The sequence below is a fragment of the Vespa mandarinia genome, chromosome 2 (genome assembly GCF_050613455.1).
Source record: "Vespa mandarinia isolate Hongniang chromosome 2, ASM5061345v1, whole genome shotgun sequence".
Taxonomy (NCBI): Eukaryota; Metazoa; Arthropoda; class Insecta; order Hymenoptera; family Vespidae; genus Vespa; species Vespa mandarinia.
The window spans coordinates 6,914,996-6,934,000 of NC_140811.1; the positions used below are offsets into that span (position 1 = coordinate 6,914,996).

At 27.8% G+C, this 19,005-nt stretch overlaps 3 protein-coding genes across 6 annotated transcripts; all 3 read right to left on the bottom strand.

Annotated features, from left to right (window-relative positions):
* Positions 1-855: 855 nt before the first annotated feature.
* Lrrk (Leucine-rich repeat kinase) lies at positions 856-10,250 on the bottom strand. Of its 3 annotated transcripts, none has more exons than XM_085655104.1 (3): positions 10,004-10,250; positions 9,796-9,903; positions 856-9,687 (listed from the first exon to the last, which is right to left on the bottom strand). In XM_085655104.1, exons 2-3 carry the CDS (start codon positions 9,893-9,895, stop codon positions 2,516-2,518), a joined length of 7,272 nt encoding a protein of 2,423 aa, XP_085511230.1. In that variant the 5' UTR covers positions 9,896-9,903; positions 10,004-10,250; the 3' UTR covers positions 856-2,515. The 3 variants fall into 3 exon arrangements, with proteins under 3 accessions (XP_085511230.1, XP_035744272.1, XP_035744271.1); XM_035888379.2 differs by having other exon boundaries at positions 856-9,705; XM_035888378.2 differs by having other exon boundaries at positions 856-9,903.
* Positions 10,251-11,184: 934 nt separating this feature from the next.
* Nup75 (nuclear pore complex protein Nup75) lies at positions 11,185-14,145 on the bottom strand. The gene is made up of 9 exons (XM_035888385.2): positions 13,942-14,145; positions 13,706-13,811; positions 13,282-13,626; positions 12,815-13,194; positions 12,429-12,748; positions 12,145-12,362; positions 11,854-12,072; positions 11,667-11,766; positions 11,185-11,591 (listed from the first exon to the last, which is right to left on the bottom strand). Exons 1-9 carry the CDS (start codon positions 13,966-13,968, stop codon positions 11,381-11,383), a joined length of 1,926 nt encoding a protein of 641 aa, XP_035744278.1. The 5' UTR covers positions 13,969-14,145; the 3' UTR covers positions 11,185-11,380.
* A 1,755-nt stretch (positions 14,146-15,900) lies between these two features.
* ATPsynC (ATP synthase, subunit C) lies at positions 15,901-18,509 on the bottom strand. Of its 2 annotated transcripts, none has more exons than XM_035888387.2 (5): positions 18,349-18,509; positions 17,761-17,839; positions 17,570-17,671; positions 17,002-17,104; positions 15,901-16,383 (listed from the first exon to the last, which is right to left on the bottom strand). In XM_035888387.2, exons 2-5 carry the CDS (start codon positions 17,803-17,805, stop codon positions 16,220-16,222), a joined length of 414 nt encoding a protein of 137 aa, XP_035744280.1. In that variant the 5' UTR covers positions 17,806-17,839; positions 18,349-18,509; the 3' UTR covers positions 15,901-16,219. The 2 variants fall into 2 exon arrangements, with proteins under 2 accessions (XP_035744280.1, XP_035744281.1); XM_035888388.2 differs by having other exon boundaries at positions 18,289-18,509.
* Between the last annotated feature and the right edge of the window lie 496 nt (positions 18,510-19,005).

Genomic DNA, 19,005 nt, shown 5'->3' on the forward strand with positions numbered 1-19,005 from the left:
AAATTCGTCTATGAACTTATTTTCCATCAAAATCAACCATATAGTTTCATTTGAACAAAAATGCAATTGCACTTTTTAATGCATTATTATACTTATGAAAAAAATAATTCTATAGAAAAATAAATTTTGTTATAATATTCGATTTCATTCTATACCATTTTTTTTATTTATACTCAAAAAAATAATAATGTTGTTGTTATTCACCCTGTATAACATGATATAAAAAATGTTTTTATATATAGCTTAAAATGTCTTAATTACATAAAATGTCTTAAAGTACTATATATACTAGGCTCTTTTTTAATGATTACACGGTTCCAACAATGTTTTTTCCATTAAATAATCGATCCCTTTATTCTATTTGTGTTATTCTACATGGAAATAGATAGTTTATATATTATGTGAGCCATCCTTTATATAAAAATGGTTAGATAATTTTTATCTATTTCCAAAAACAACCAAAATATTTAAAATAATTACATAAATATATACAAAGATAAATGGACAGGTAGATGATAATAAGTAAATAAATAAATAAATAAATATATCTAAAATATGTTATAAGACTTAAATTTACAATATTTGTTATCAAGTTTATTAATGTAAAATGTATTATATAATCTATTAATGTAAAATATAATAGCACAATATATACTGAATATATTGAAAGCCATATATTACTACAAAAATATTTATAATATTGTATTAGAGTGTAATGAGGCTGATGATTTTTATTATTTTATATATGTATCAATAACTTATAAATTTATTTTTATTTTTATATTAAATTGATAAAATATCTATTATTACTTCAATAAAATTGTAGAATTTCTATTATAGAATATGAATCTCGAGAACTGATATTTTTTATATAATCCATACTTGAAAAAAATAATACAACAGATATGATAACTGAAACCTTTTTGATAATTTCATAAATATCAACTTTAGTAAACAGTAATTCTGTTGTATTACATGCTTTATTCAAATTTGCTTATTAGTTGCAATTTTTAAGTATAATTTTACTAAAGAATTTCAAAAATTACAAGGCATTGAAGTTTCAAAATCTAATTTTGTGTGAAAATTATTATGTTGTTTCTTCTACTACTATTTATTCTAATATTATCTCACATTCTTAATAGTTTTATTAAAAGTGCATATTATATTTTCGATTTCTAACATATAAAAATAAAGCTACATTCAGCAAGTCGAGAATTATAGTATGTAAGTAAAATAAATTGCATGTTACTTTCAAAAATGTAAATAAATTTGTATAATTTGAAATATGGTACTTATAATGATACATGGCCGGATGATGTTTAATAGTCCTAATATATGATACAAAGAGAATTGTCTGAACTATTATTTATATAAAGATTAGATTCAGTCATTTCCAGAGCATAATATACAGATTGGAAGAGTTGTCTGTTTAAAATATTTATAGAATGTATTTCATAATTTTCATTTTTTTTGTTTTTTATGATAAATATGTATTCAAGCATATACATTATGTTCAATTATTAATCTCTAAGAAATGCAATATTGTTTTCTTACTATATTAAGATTTGCTTTCATATAGCTTTTTTTTTTTAAATTTGAATTTTCATTTTAATTAATAAAGACTGAAGTAAGAGTACATAAATATATTGCATTAGTGTACAACCTAAATGTTTATTATACAGGATTTTATTAGAAAAATGGTGAAATTTTAAACTCAAATAGCAATACAAAAATGCATATTATATGTAATATTTTGTTTTATTATATATTCATTTATTACAGATTAAATTAATATAAATTCAATAAATTTAAATGAGTGCACTGTGTCTATTGCTTTACATACATATAAATAATACTCTATTTAAAACATCACCATTCTTCTACAAAAATATTATATTTGTGACCCTGCTATTAGGTTTGGAAGGAATATGTTTCTAATATGTATTAGAGTATAATGTGATATTTGATGATGAAGTATGTGATATAAATATTTCGGTCATAATATGAAATATTTCGTATTTTCTACTTTAGAGATCATTCAATTAATATATTTAAATACATTAAGAAATGTACCATGTATTAATTATTACATAATTTTTAACAGTTAATCCTTTTTCAATTATGTTACAGTGCTGTAGATTTATCTAAGTCAATGAATAAATATACAAAATTGTTTGGCAAATATTATGTGAGAATACAAATGTTTTTTCAATATCATGAAAATTACTTCTATCAAGCACCTTAAAATTTGTACATATTTAAGCATGGACCTCCCAAATCTATTTATTAAAGGAAGTTCTTACGCGAATGAGGCAAGCTGCACAAAGCTCCTTATCTATAGGATATAATATAAAATGGACAAATTTTATTTCTTAACTGATAATATTTTTACTGTAATCTTGCATCATGCAACATTTTTAGCAATATATGCATATTATTAATTAAACATTTTTGAATAATTATAATCACATTTTTTTTATCAATAAAGAGAATGATATAATATTTTAAGAAAGATTTATGCTGCGGACCAATGTTCAGATCTCCATAAAAGAGTGTACATGTTATGCTTAAGATCTTCTACTTCTGTACCATTTATTGGAAAATCAGTAAAACGTGATATTAAACTTCTATATCCCTGACCAACTGTTACTAATATAAGTTTTTTTTTATCGGTTGATTTAAATGAAATTATTTGACACACTTTACCTTCAAAAGGTCTAAATACTGTTATTGGCCTCAATGTACTACATTCAGCAACAACAATACAACCCCAAGTAGTGCCAATGTAAAGTTGATTCATATATGATTCAAGAGCAGTTATTTGACATTTTTCTGTTGTCAGATTCTCTTCTATAGAGATTGATTTAAAACTTTCCGAACAAGGAACTAACTTAGACATATCTAATTTATTTATTATTTGTCTAGAATCAATATCCCATTGATAAACAATACATCCAGGGTAGGTATATGATAAAATTGAATGTTCTGCACTTAATAAATATGTAGCAAATAAATTTTTCATAGCTGTATCTCCAGTTACATGTGAAATTTGAATTGTATCAATTAAATTAATATCTTTTAATATATAAATGGTTATTCTACCAAAACTTTGACCCATCCATAATTCTAATATACGTTTCTTTTTATATACTGCTGCTATAGAATATGTTTTTATATTATCATGTATATCCGTACTAATTTCTGTTTTTTTCATTTGTGTAAATGAATTAGATAAAAGAAATGTTTTACCACTGTGTAGTGCTATAGCAAATTGTTTTAATGGTTCCAAATATATTAAACCTACTACTTTGGATTCTTTGTTATGATCTGGTTCAAGATGATAACTAGCTACACAGCCAAAATTGTTTTCCAAGTATACATGTATTTGTCCAGTATTATCTCCAATCCATATATAACCATCTACTCCACACATAGCATATGGTATTACTGGTGTTTCAATTCTAATATGTCGTAACCATCCTTTTTGTGTTCCTATTAACATATCCACTTCACCATTATTATAGCCAAACCAAATTTCATCTCCATTTATATTTTCTTCTGAAATTGTATTTGTCATAGTAACAGCAGTAACTTGTGTTCTTTCTGTCAATAATATAACATCTATTAAATGAGTAAATTCTGGTGCTGATGCGATAGATACTATTTGACTAGCTGTGGGTCGATCTTTTGGGTTTTGAGCCCAGCAAATAACCATTAAATCAAGAGCATAACATGGATGAAAAGTTTCTCTATATGTTAATGGAGGTCTTCCACCTTCTAAAATGCATTCTTTAACTGCCTCATGTCCTTCAAATGGCTGTCTTAAAGTTATTAATTCATATATAAACATGCCAAATGAAAATGAGTCCACTTTTTCAGTATACTCTTCTTCTCCATTATATTTTATAATTTCAGGAGCCATGAAACCTTCTGTTCCTCCAAATCCTTTAGCACCTGTAGGTAATGTCAATCTAGATATACCATAATCAGCTACTTTTACATGTACTGGATGTTCTGGATGATCTTGAAATGGTAATGGCATTTGCCATACCAAAACATTTTCAGATTTTAAATCTCTGTATATTACGTGCTGTTGATGAAGATATTCTACAGCTTTCGCCACCTGAAGAATTATAGCTTGTAGAGTATATGGATCCAGTTTAGCACCTGATCTTCTATAATTTTTTAAAACATTATCTAATGCTCCTTCAGGTGCTAGATCTAATACTAAAGCTAATGGACTGATAACTATACCTATTAATGGTACAATATTGGCATGTCTTAAAGTCAATAATATATTTAGTTCTTGTCTAGCTGTACAATATGCTTTGCATGCATATTGAAGAGGATCTCTATCCCATTTACTTTGCGCAGCTTTATATGCAAGAATGGCAGATTGTTTTGAATTTGAACCTGGTGGAACAGGTTGTAACATTTTAATAGCAACATCTGTCTTAATATGTGTACCAGGAAGGCGGCAAACACCTTTAAAAACAAAACCAAATGCACCTCTTCCCAATAATTTTCCCCGTTTAATATCTTCTGATCTTATTAAATGTTTAACACCTAAATCCATGAAAATAATATCAGGTGCTACATGAGAGAGTGGTATATCTGAATGTTTGGGACAACTGATTGGTTTATTACTATAAGCTGCAAGAATACATTCCTCAACCATCCAAGAATATGTAAGTATACTTTCTGAATGGAAGTTTCTCCATATTTCGGGATGTCCTTCTAATGATGACATTCTACTTGATGTTAAACTATCATATCCTACGCCACTATCACCATCAGATTTGTAACTATCTTGGCTTTGTCTCTCACGATTTATATAATATTTATGAATATCTTCTGTTAAATGATCATTATTATCATGTATTTCATTTTCATAATCTATATTGCTAAGCAAACATCTAGGACAAGGGATCAGCCTTGTAACTAATAATTTTCCTTCAGAGGTATGTACAAAACGTGTACCTAAAGTTGGGTACCAATCTTCTAATAAAATATCAATATGATCAACTATTAAAGCTAACATTTGCGGTACACTTTCTGGTCGTGGTTCTACTGCAATTGCTTGGTATCCTACTGGTTCATCATCTATCGAATCTGTCATAATCGGTTGCTTAATAACAAGTGTGTCAACAGGAAACCAAATTTCTAAAATAGCAGAATTTTTTAAATCAACTGTACACCATATACCATCTTGTTTTAGTTTAAACTTAAATTGTCTATAATCGTAAGGCGAATTTTTTAAATTATAATTAACTTCTTTTAAACGCAATAAAGTAATTCCAGCATAACGTAATTCTATACCAGTTTGCCATAAAATCCATTCTGCTTGGATATCCAATAAACTTGCGAAAATATTGTCATCAACAAAATCTTTGAAAGGAGCTAAAAAAGACATAACAATCTCTACAATAGCATCATCAGCTAAGATTCTTGTTATGAGTCTGGACCAAAAGCCACTAGGAAAATAAGACATAAGAAGTAATCTTGTTACAGAACAGTCAGGTTGTGATCTAGAAGTTAATACACATTCTGAAGTTGCTTTTTCTCCTGCTACATTAAGACAAGTAATCATGGGCGATGTAATTTTTTTAGTACGCGCATACCAACTTCGTGATTTTACTGGAATTTTAATAATTTGATTGTTTCTTAAAACATCTTCTTCAGTTGGTAAAAGAGATGGTATGAGTAAAGTACGATAATCCCAAGTTAATGCAACTTCGAATTTGTTAAGAAGACTTACAATGTATCCTTGAGTGTCAATTGACGATATAGTTGAAGATTTAAAAACATGTTGAATATCATCTAATTTCATTATACCAGATCGAGCAAAAGGATTTATCTCTCTTATCGTAACTACATGGGCAAGCATATCGCAAAGCCATTGTGGATCAAGGAAATATAAATCTTTAAGTGTAGCATCATCATAATGTAAAATAATTCCATTTTCATGAAGAAAAAGAGTTGCTTGATGTAATTCTGCTGGATCTCTAAAAGATCTATGTAATTTTTGAAGTTCACTATTTACTGCAGCATAATATTGTTCAGCTTTTAATACAGGATCTACACCAGCTAATTTTCTGTCATGAGCAAGTTGTATTACAACGTCCTCTAAAGCAAGATAACTCGCAGGAACTTTTTGTTCTAATAATAATTCTTTACTTCCTGGAGATCTTAAACTAAATACAACATCATAGATTAAATTGCATAGCATTTTTATATTATGCCTAGTTTTACAACTCACTTCAACTGTTTCCATTACTTTTGGTAAACCACATTTTTCAGCATCAACAACATTAATGAATTTATCGCGAATGTATTGTTGTAGTTTTTCACTATGATCATATGAAATATCATAATGTGTACCTACTATGATTACAGGAGAATTAGGAGCTCTACTTTGAATATTTACTAGCCATTGAAATATTTCAGAAACACCTTTGAAACCATCAGTTATTCTCCATACAACTAAATATAAACTACGTTTTGAAAGAAAATATTGATGAGTGGCATAATATTCTCTTTGTCCACCAAAATCCCATGTTCTAAAATAAACTGGTCCATGTGAAGATTGTGTTCTTATTTTTTTCTCATATATCCAATCTCCGATATCAACTCCAACAGTAGATATAATTGTTCCTCTGGCAGTCTTAGCATTTATATTTTTATTACCCATTCTTTTAGCCCAATGTTCTGATGATTTCTTTTTATTTGGAACTTCACCTTCTTGTCTTAATTGTTCTAATAAGCTTGTTTTTCCTATTCCTTGAATTCCTACAATCATTAATTTCATTCGTGCATAAGGCTTTGCATCCTCAAGAATTGATTTTAAATAACCTATAACATCCATTGTTTTATATTTTTTAGATTCTATCATTGTTTTTAAAGGTTCTTGCAATCTACAACCTTGAGTATTCAAATTCCATAAACGAGAGAGCAACCCCATTTGTGGGGGTAATTCAACAACTTCAGTATTACCACTGATGTTTAAAACAGATAAGTTATTCAATTCATAAATATTTTGAGGTATTTCTTTTAATTGATTATTGCTTATATCCAGCATACTAACATTTGGAAACAGGAGATATAATTTAGATCCAGAATAATTTGTTTTCATATCTTTATCTACACCTTCCTCGTCTATATTTGGCATTTCTCCATCATCTATTGAAGTTAATTGAATTCTACTCAATAAATTGTTAGCAAGAATAAGTGTTCTTAAATTTTCTAGTCGTAAATGCCTCCTATGCGTACATACAGACATAAGAACAATATCACGTAGAGATGTTGCTGTTTGTCTATTGTTAGGGATCATAGGTGATTGTATATTAGTAGTAGGACAATAACAAGCTGTGTTCGCTTGTTCCATTGAATCTGTACTATCAATTTGTGGCAAACTAGGCCAACAAGAAATTTGATTGTTTGATAAATCCAATTGTTTTAAACTGGCAGGATAGGAAGTAATATGACTCATTGATCTAAGAGAATTGTAAGCCATATTTAAACGGACTAAGCTAACAGCCAAACATGGTAATGCTACTGGTATGCTATTAAACAAATTGTGTGCTAAATTTAAAGATCCCAATAATGATCTAACACCAGTTTCTATATCATCTGAAACTTTTTCTGAAACTTGGATAGATCCTGTCCAAAAGTGTGGACGTTCCATTTCTATAATTTGAGCATTAGCTATTTTTGTAAACGATTCAAATTCTAGAGAATCATCCCGAGGAATACCTAATTGAGAAGTTAAACTTCGTGTGCTAGGACTATTGCTTAATGAATCTTCACGTGATGGCTTTTTTGAAATGTTTTGAGAAATTTGACTAGGCAAGTCACGTAACAAATTAAATGATGCATTTAGCTCTTTCAATTTAGGTGCGCGCCACAAATTTTCTGGAAGGCATTGTAATTTATTATTTGATACATCCATGATTTCTAGAGATGGTAAATTCATTATAAAGTCAGGTAATTGCTCTAAACGATTATCTTGCAAATATATTTCCTCCAAAACGGGACATAGTTTATCTTTTGGATTTTTTGATTCAGCTATAAGAATATCAATTTTATTTTGTGCCATGTTTAAGTATTTTAAACTCTGCAAGTAAAATATAATAGATGGTACAGAAGTTATAGAATTATGAGATATGTCTATCCTTGTAATAGCATATAATACAAGATCATTATTTTTAGGACTTAATTTTTTGTTAACGTGTAGTACAGCATCAATCAACCATTGTGAGCGAATTTGAGATAAATGACATTGTTGATTATGCCAATTTATCATAGTCGGAGTATTTGGAAATAAAGTGGAATAAGTAACATTACCGAAAGAAGGAAGTGCAGAAAAATGTGAAGTTTGAGTACAGTCTGTCATGGCTTTTTTATTAATTTTATACTCTGAGTCGGGATAAGCTTTTATAGATAATAGCTTAGCAGTCAAAGCCTCATCTCTGTTTTGTGCTGCAATTTTTAATGCTTTACAATCATTATCGACAGCTCCATGTTTTAATAAAAGATCAGCAATTTTTATATCACGATTTTGACAAGCTATAGTTAATACAGTAGAGTTGTTCATTTCTTGATCACCATGATCATTAGATATTTTAGCTGATAAATTTGGATTAGATCCAGCTGATAACAATGCTGCTACAACTTCTGTATGTCTAGCTTTTACAGCAGCATGCAATGCTGTTTCAGTACTGTTATTGCAATATAAATCTATATTTATAGGACTTATCATATTATCATCCTTTTTATCATAAGACTTGCTTCTAAAATTCAAAGTAGACATTAACCTTTGAATTCCACTAGATATCTTTCGTTTGGATATAGGCAATGGCTGAGTAATTCCTGCATCTTCTTCTTTTATCTTTCGTGCATTCACTTTATAACTTAATAACATATCCACAATTTTAATATTTCCCAAATTACTAGATATGTACAAAACATTTTGGCCTGTAGCATCCTGAGTATTAATATCAAATGGCATTTCATACTCAAATTCTCCAGGAGTGTCTCTATATCTCTGATATAGATTTTGTGGATATTCAAATTTTAATAATATATCAATAACCAAATAATGACCATTGAGAGCAGCTGCATGAATGGGCAGCCATTTTTCTACCGTAAGGAACTGTATTTGATTAGGGAAATAACGAAGAAGCATTTCCACAATTTCTACTTTACCATTGTGGCAAGCTATATATAATGGGCAATATTTAGTAACTGGATGTATTCTACAATCTGCACCATTATCCAAAAGTAATTTAACTATATCTTTGTGGCCCATTTCACAAGCAATAAAGAGTAATGTATTTGCACCATTTGGAGCCATATTAATAATTGATTCCAAATCAGCTGACAAACTTTGAATCATATTTCTAGCTGCCACAATATCACCTTGAATGCAAGCAGCACGTAATGAAGCATGAGATGCATGTTTTGCTAATTCATATCTTTCAGCAGCCAATTTAAGTAAGTTAACACATATATTGTTTTTATATTTTTCTGCTATATTCAATGGATTTAACCCATTGTCATCACAGATCATTAAATCAGCATTGAATTCCAAAAGTTTTTCTACATTAGAATTATGACCATGTTCTGTGCAAATATGTAATGGTGTACGGTAATGGCCTCTAGGCCCACATGGTATATTTGGATTGGCACCTGCTTTAAGAAGAATATCTAAACATCGAGAATTCTCTGTTATGGCTGCAGCATGTAATGGTGTTCTACCCCAAGAATCTTGACTATTTATATATTGAGCATGTTCACCTCTTAATAGATCTTCCAACAATTCTGCATTATCCCAAAGGGCAGCTTGGTGAAGCAATCTTCCAGGAAAATCTTCGTCTATAGGTGTATAATCATCCATAATGGAAACTATAAAATGACAATTATATTTTTAATACCTTTGATTAGTTTACGTCTAATAAATACTTTAAGATTATTTAAATATTTATGTTTATACGTTTATACTTACGATTATATTTCAATACTTTTCAAAATGTTTTATTCATATTTCCTAGTATCATTTGCTCTATAATAATATATTTTAATGAATTTATTATATTAACAATCATAATTTATTTTAATTTTATAAACATAATTTTGTAACATTGCTTCAAAATGTTCGCTTTATTATTTTTATATAAGATATTTTTTATATAAAATTGAGTATTTTTTATATATGTATACATGGATGTCTATACACATATATCTGGAATAAAAGATGCTTATTTTAATATTTCATTAGTATTCATTATAAAAAGTACTTATACAATTTTTCATTTATATTCATAATTGTTTACATCTTAATAATTAATTATATAAAATTCTTTTATTTCAAAATATGTAATGCATTCATTATTGTGATTTTATATGGAATTATTCATTAATGTATCTTTGAAATAGCACTGCACTTTTTGTAAAGTTTACTTGCCGAGAAATCTGTCAAAATAGCACTTGCTTTTCATGTTATTTTGTGAAACAATGTATTGATATTCGATTTTAAAACTTTTTAGTATTAAAAATCACATTAATTTGTATAAACTGTCAAAAACATACGATAATAAATCAATAATAACAAGGAATTTTGAAATTCATATATAAGTTGATTATAACACTAAAATTACGACTTGAAACCGCCATTTTGTAACTTCTTTATCGACTGTACCTTAAAGATATTTTACTAAAAAAATGTTTAAAGATATATATTACAAATAATTTTGTCTATAAATAGACACATAATTCGTATATATATATTAAAATGTATGTAAAAATATATATCATGAAAAAAATTTTAATATTGGTGTATAAATTTAATACAATCAATTAAATTATGTAATCAGCCTTAATTATATAGAATATTTTTTTCTGATATTATTGAATTACCAAACAAGAAACGTCAGTATCTTATTTACTTATTTTATTTGTTTTATATGATTAAAATCATCTAATTTCGTAGATTTATAAATAATTAAAAATTGTATTTTTTATTATTTTCTTGTTTTATAATTTATTTAACAATGAATTTCGATTTCCCTTAATTTAACATTAGAAAGTGTTAATGTAGATATCAGACCTTGATCTGAATATAACATGAACATCATGAATTTTTTACTTTACTATATATTTATAATTCATTATACATTCAAACTTCTCTGATTTCAAAAACATTTTATCATATTTAATATTGCTTTGCAACTATTACATTTGTCTTATTTTATATAAAAATTATCTAGATATTTAGAAAAACTATATCAAGTTCATATAAATATGTATAAATATAAAATTTTCAGTTTGGTTATTTTTTTAATTTTATTTAAAAGTTACAATAATAATTCTTTTTATGAAATTACTATTGTTCTGCTTGACAACCTTCAAGATTTAATGCTCTTGCTAAATTTCGTGCCACTGCTAAACGAAATATTTCTACTTTATCTGCAAACTTTGGATCATCACCATGAGCTTCAACACAACGTAATAATTCAAAGGAATCGATGGATGATAAAATAACATCTTCACTTTCCAAAAGAGGAATAACATCTGTGAACAGGATTGACCAAAAACTGGAAAATAAATAATTTCCATTCTATAGATTATTTATCGCAACTTTTATCATTAATATTACATTTTGTACTTACTATCTTGGTGTTAAATTAGAAACTATTAGAGAAACTAATAAGCTAGCTGCTTCTTTGAATTCACCAATACTATACATTTGATGAAATTCACAATATTTACCTAAAATTAGATATTAAATTCTCTAATTAACAGTTTCATGAAGGTAGATAAAACGATAATTTACGAAGTTAACGTTAATGTATTTACCTAAAAATGTAAGTCTATCACTAGCTAACATACAAGGTCCTAAATTCTCGAGTAAATCACGACACTCTAATTCCCCATTTTCTGCATAATATTTTAGAAATTGATTAGCAATATATGTTATGAAACCACCATCTTGTGCTTTTAATGCCCATGATAATGCATTTCCAAGTCTTTTCTGTCTAATGCATTTCACACCTTGAATTTTACATATACTAGTAACTGAAATATTCAAAAATCATAAAAATAGAAATTATTTCTAAAATATACATAGAAAAGTAAATTTCAATTTACCTATATGATTTATGTTGCTATCACGTGCAATATCAATAATTTTGTTTACCCTTGCTTCTGAACCCATGGGTAATGATTGTAATAATATTTCTAATCTTGCTAAACCTTGAATGGGACAATGTATTAAATAACTAGCACCACACTGCCATAAAGAATGATGTCCCATTAAAGTGGTAGCATACTCTAAAATAAGAGATTCATGTAACTGTGCTGTAACACTAAAAAAAAAAAAGAATATAAAATTAGATGATATTTTAAGTATAAAAATTATAAAAAGCACTTACTTCATTTGATGTTTATCTATAATATTTAATTTTCCACAATTAAACAATAGATCTATTAAATGAGCTGCAAACCATCCATTATCATTCATACATTGAATTTCTTTAATAACTCGATGAAGATCATTTTCTATTAAAGCCAAAATAATATTATCCAAAGGTTTATTTGCTTTCCATTTTTCTGCTATATTATTTGCATGTCGTGTAAGCTCAATTTGCTTACAACAAGGTACAGAGTAGAACAATTTTGCAGCTAATAATTCATACCAGGCCTCTGTATATTTTGAAAATTCCCATATTGTAGATTCATCTCCAACTACTAACTATGTATAATAAAAAAAATGTATTCTTCTTAAATAGAAAGAATGACTTTTATTTAAAATTGTTACCTTCATAAGCATTTCCAAATTGTTATCAATAGCAAAAGTTTTGCTATCAATGTTTGAAGATAAATCTAACTGCCAATGTTTCCAACGTATTGTGAACTCACTCACTGAATAACCACCATAAACATTATATATAGGCATGGTTTTAATCATATTTTCTGCAACGATAAAAGCTGGATGGTCTGCTTTGCTATGCATTGACAAAAGTGCACGTACTAAATCTGTTTTTCCATGTAATGCACAACCTATTACTACTTCCCAGTAATATATATATTCTAAATCAGCAGCAATACATTTTTGTGATAACATTTTTATTGCTTTAAGTTCTTTTGATGGAAAGTGAAATTGAATCCACTCCAACAGACATGGTAAAATTACATTACCTAACAAAAGAAGAGAAACAATTAGAAATTGAATGCTTTTACACTATCTAAACGTTATATAAATAATATAGATTCATTACAATTTACCTGGAATATTATCGACATATAAAATTTCTGTTAAGTGCCATACACACTCTACATTATAAAAGATAGTAAGAAAATTTTCTATTGTTGTTTTATTTTCGGATAAAGATTTTTCTGCAATATCTTGTAGACCTTCTACACATGCTCTTAAAATAGAACGATATTGCTTGCTATGTTTCAATAACTCTGGACAAATATCTCCGGAAGAAGATGACTTAATTTTATATATTGATAAGAAAACTCCATTACTTTCATTAACAAGTTTACGCAATGGAGGAGAAAACAGTATTACTTCAGGTCTTAGAATATGTATTTTAATATTAGATGTAATAAAGGTACTTTTTGTATCTAAAAAATAAACACTAATATATGATAGGTAGAATTTTACAATACATTTAAAATCATACGTAAATATTATTTTATCTACCTTGTGTACGTTTATTTATGTATTTGTATGCATATAGTCCAATCTTATTTGAATTAATCCAGCTTGCCGCAGTACCTACTTGTTTACAAACTTCATCTGGAATAGGCTTTAAAAGTTAAACGTTATTATCATGATCAATTAAAAATTATTATAATGGTAATAATGATATTATTGTATAATAAGAAAATTGAATTGTGGTTATGAAATTGTATGAATGGTAAAAAATATTAACTTACTACTTCGATACTATCAATGCCAGCCATAATTTATAAATGTATTCCTTATCAATATACACTACTTATATTAATCAATAATTAAGTTTACTTGGCATTCAAATTAAATATAAATGTGTAAATTGTCCAATGGCGCCAATTTCAAAGTTACAATCATATAATCAAAAATTATTTTACAATAAAGAAAGGTAAATGAAAATAAATATATGTGACGACCAGTTAATCGTCTTGCTAAGCCGCCAGATGTCGCGTAGATCCCACTTTTCTTGGAAGTTTTCAAATTTCAAACAGGAGAAATTTAAGATAAGTATTATTTGATATTTAAGCTTGTTCATTACTCTTGATTTTATAATAGTTTACACTAAAAATGAGTACAGGCATAATTCCTGAATGATTTTGATGAATAAAGTCTTCTTTTAAAGATAAAGGTTCAAGCAAGGATATGGCTTAAAACTACTGATTTTCTTTTAAATGCTAAAATGGTATATATTCTGTTTCCATGAAGTAATGATTGCTTCCTTATTATAAACCAATGCTCAGATTTTCTGATCCATTTCAAACACGTTACATCATATACGAAGAAGCACATTAACTTATTCAGGCATTTTAATGAGCTTTCGACTAATAACTCTATGGTAAAAATAAGCAAATAGCAAATAAGCATAAATAATTTAGTCGTTCATGCTAATGGATCTTAAGAATAATATATAATTGTGCAATAATTTCATAATTATTTAAACGATGTATAATGTACACGTACAATAAATTAAGTACATTAAACTAATATTTAAACAATAATATACATTTTATTCATTCGATATAGGTCATAATATACATTAAATATAAAATAATTTTAATTTAATATTTAAACAATTAAATTTTCTTTCAGAGGCATTTTTTAGGGGACAAATTGAATTCGATTTAGGTACTTTGATATTGTTAGGATGGGGGCGATCAACATCCACACCAGTTTTTTAGTTCCTTCGTTTCCAACCTCGACTTCTCATCGAAATTTTGATTTATCATAAATAGATCGATCAATCAGCGAGGATTCAATAAATCGGCTTGGTTTCAATTTATCGTTGATGGTTCATTTTATCATTGAGAAATTTAGATTTTTACACAAGGACAATAATCTTATTCATGAAGTGTGGGTTCTATTAGAAATTAAAGCTTTAAATTGACACAATATATTATTAGATATCTATTATTAATAGTAAATTATCAAATAAAATAGCATATCATGTTTACCTTATGTAAAAGCATTGAAATAATGATTATTAAATAAATAAAAAGTGTAATGAAAATAACAACTGATTTTATTCACATTTACCATATATATAAATAGGGATAATATTTTATTTTCTATTTATTTAGCGATCGTTCTTTCAAATCACTCGTACATAAACACATTATAATATCTTTTATTTGATAACCTATTAGCATTATACTTAATTGCTGGAAGTTTCAATATTTAGGTGAATAACATACTTACGTCTCTTGTGTAAAGTTTCCGATTGCTATTTGGTGTCATCTTTTGATTAAAACAAAAAAACGTGTAGCCATTATATACGGTGTGTGAAACATGCAGTATATTTTATAGAAGTAAAAATTATTTTTGCATTTTTGTGTATATAAATACATATACATAAACTTTTAATTAACATTGAAATTATTATTGAAATGAAGAAAAATTAAATAGAGAAAATAAATATAATAGTTTTGTCTTGAAACTATGGAAATCTATTTAGACAAATTGAGTTCCGTTTGTATGACGTCGTTTATTTAATTATAGAATTTTTTCATCAAATATTAAATTACTAAGAATTTATGATGGCACAACAGTGATAGTTTCCTGATATGAAAAAAATTGCGATATAGTAGTACTTATATCATACACTAATGCTGTGAATGCATATATGCGTGTCTAGGTGATGTAATTTCAATAAATCTGCAGTAATATTTTGTTTCATTACACTGAAATTCATTATTTTATAACAATGTCAGTTACGCTACATGAGACAGTAAGCCATGAAATAATTACAAATATTCTAATAATTAGAAAGAACTCAGAGTTTTAATGATGATCCGCTCCACATAGGCTTGGATTGTATTCATAGATGCACTGTTGTTTCCCATTGAAATGTAAGTATGGGCATCCTTAATGATTTCATGGCATTCTGTGTACCAGATAGTCATTGCTTTTTTCTGAAGCAAAGACATACTGTTTGACAGTGACGCACTAAAACTATCAGCAATTTCTTATGATGATATTGTTGGCTTAGAAGGCAAACAGAAGTAAGAAAGCCATCATGAGACAAAATAATCCCATAGCCTCAGATAAAGCAAAACCTAAAATAGCATATGAAAACAATTGCTGTTTTAAAGATGGATTCCTAGCATAACCAATAATGAGTGAACCAAATACAGATCCAATTCCAGCACCTGAAATAAAAAAATATTAAATTAATAGATATGCAATATTTTTTTTTTAATGAAATAAATATATATTGTATATAGTAACAGAATGATGTTAACATTATGACTTCTAAAGGCATACATACATTTAATCACATATAATGAAAACACTGAATCAGACTATGTACATAGAATAATGACATGATACAGATAATTATGGACTTCATTCTTGAATAAGGCATATTGTCAGGAAGTTTAAAAGGCAAAAAGGATAAGGAATGCCATCATTAGACAAAAAAGCCCCATAGCTTCAGCCAAGGCAAATCCCAAAATAGCATAAGTAAAACATTGCTGTTTTAAGGAAGGGTTTCGTGCATAACTCATTATCAAGGATCCGAAAACTAAGCCAATACCAACAGCTGTAATTTAAATATCTATGTTAAAAATATTAGTATTTTGTGGATAATAGATTAATAAATGATGTTTAACATGATCTGTGTTAATAATAATGATATATGATACATGTTTAAATTTTTAAATTAAGAGTAAAATTAAGCACATAAATTACTAAGAATATAAAGCTTATAATACTCATTTAGGGATTGTGACAATTAAGGATTATTTTATTGTAGAATAAATACACACCAGATCCTGCAACACCAACAGTTGCAGCACCAGCACCAATGAATTTGGCAGCAGAATCAATATCACGTCTGACTAGGGAAGTTTGGAAGTTACGCACCTGTGACTAAAAAAAAAAAAAAAATAAAAAAAAATAAAAAAAAAAGTAAAAAAAATATTACAACTATAAGTGATAAGTAAGAATTATATGTATCTAGAAAACAATTTCAAGGTTACATTATACTATATAAGCAATAATCAATCTATTTGTATCTTATAAGCACAGATCTCACTTCTGCTTTATTTTTTTCAATTGTTATGTAACTTTCTAAAAATTATCTTTTTTTATTAATATTTTATCTATTCTTTTAAATTTGATCTATTTTTCCAAAAAGTAAGAAGTACTAAGATAAGAAATCACAAATACTATGGTTATTCATTGTACAATTTGTTGCATAATATGTACTAGTAAATGTATTAATAGTTATAAATATGATTATTAAATATAAAAATTCTCATTTTCTAATGAAATAATGACTTATGTAACTTATAAAAGAAAAGTTATGCAATATGTAAAACAGAATTTACTTACTAAATACACTGGTGGTTGCAGTTGTTTTTGCTGTTGTAAAGATTGGCTTTGACTGACCACACTGCTCAATGGTCGAAAATAGCTCTTGGTTCCAGAAACCAACTGAAAAAAGATTAAGTTTAAGAAATACCAAGATTATATAATATCAGATTTTGAATTTAACGACAAAATGCGAACGATTCTATACTCACAGTAGACCTGGCAATGGGAGCGATGAGTCGAGAGCAAGCGTACATGATGACGTTCTGTATTGCGCGGCTTTACAAGTGCCTGAAATGAAAAGATGCGAACGATTAAACTTAATACTTTTTCGATATGAATTTTACATTTCTAAGGGCTTTTGTCAAAGATGAACAAATCGACCAGATCAATGCGGCTGGACTGTTAGTAACGAATTATTGAGAGGGAGGGAGGGATGGAGAAGGAAACTGTTACGTAACGCTTAAATCATTACATGAGGAACATACAAAAAAGTGGATCATGATTAATTTTATTCAAATATATGAAAACTTTATTAATTATACGCGGAACATGAAAATACTAATTGTCGAATGTGCCATATAGTAATGGAGGATCTAATAAAAAATGGCTGTTTTCTACGACTTCTTTTGCTAACTTTATACTTCGACTTTTAAGATTATAAAATGGAAGTCATACTATATTTGGAATTTTTCTTTGATTAATGCATTAACGTAATATTTAAATTTCGAAACTCTTACCACAATAGTAAATTTCACTTTCTTTTACTCAATATTTAACAAGCACACGGTCGGACTTACCAATGAAGAGTGCTGAAGAAGCGGTAAGAAGACCCAGCCTTTGGAATGTTGAATCGGTGAGTGACCCGTTAACGGAACACCCTACAACCAACCTATGTCGACTGAACCTACGAACGAACGAAGTAACTTCCGTGTAACGACCCACTCGCTGTTCCCAATCACCCGACTAGCGTTATCGACCAACCGAATTTAGCCGAACAGATTTTACGTCCGCAATAACTAATCAATACAATCACTAAGTATTATTTCCATGTTTAGTAACAAGCACAAATAATACAAGTTCATATTGAAACAAAAATACTCTCGGTTTCTTTTAGTAATTGCTTATATAATTTGAGTTTCAATTACAATCGTTAGTAAATAATAAAAAATATTGTTAATATTCAATTTGACTAGCTTATTCTCAATAAGCATTTACTATGAATATTAAGCTTTGTTTACATTTTTTAGAGTACTAGCAATGACTTCATCCAGTTTACTACTAGATGTCGTGTAAATCTCATCTTTGTAAATCTGATTTGTTGTATTAATCAAGAATTCATTAATAAGAATGAAAAGTAGGCCTTGAATTTAATTATAATAAATGAAGATCATGATGATGTCAAAAATAAGGGCGATCATGGGAGAGAGGATTAAAAATGATCACGGCTGTCAATA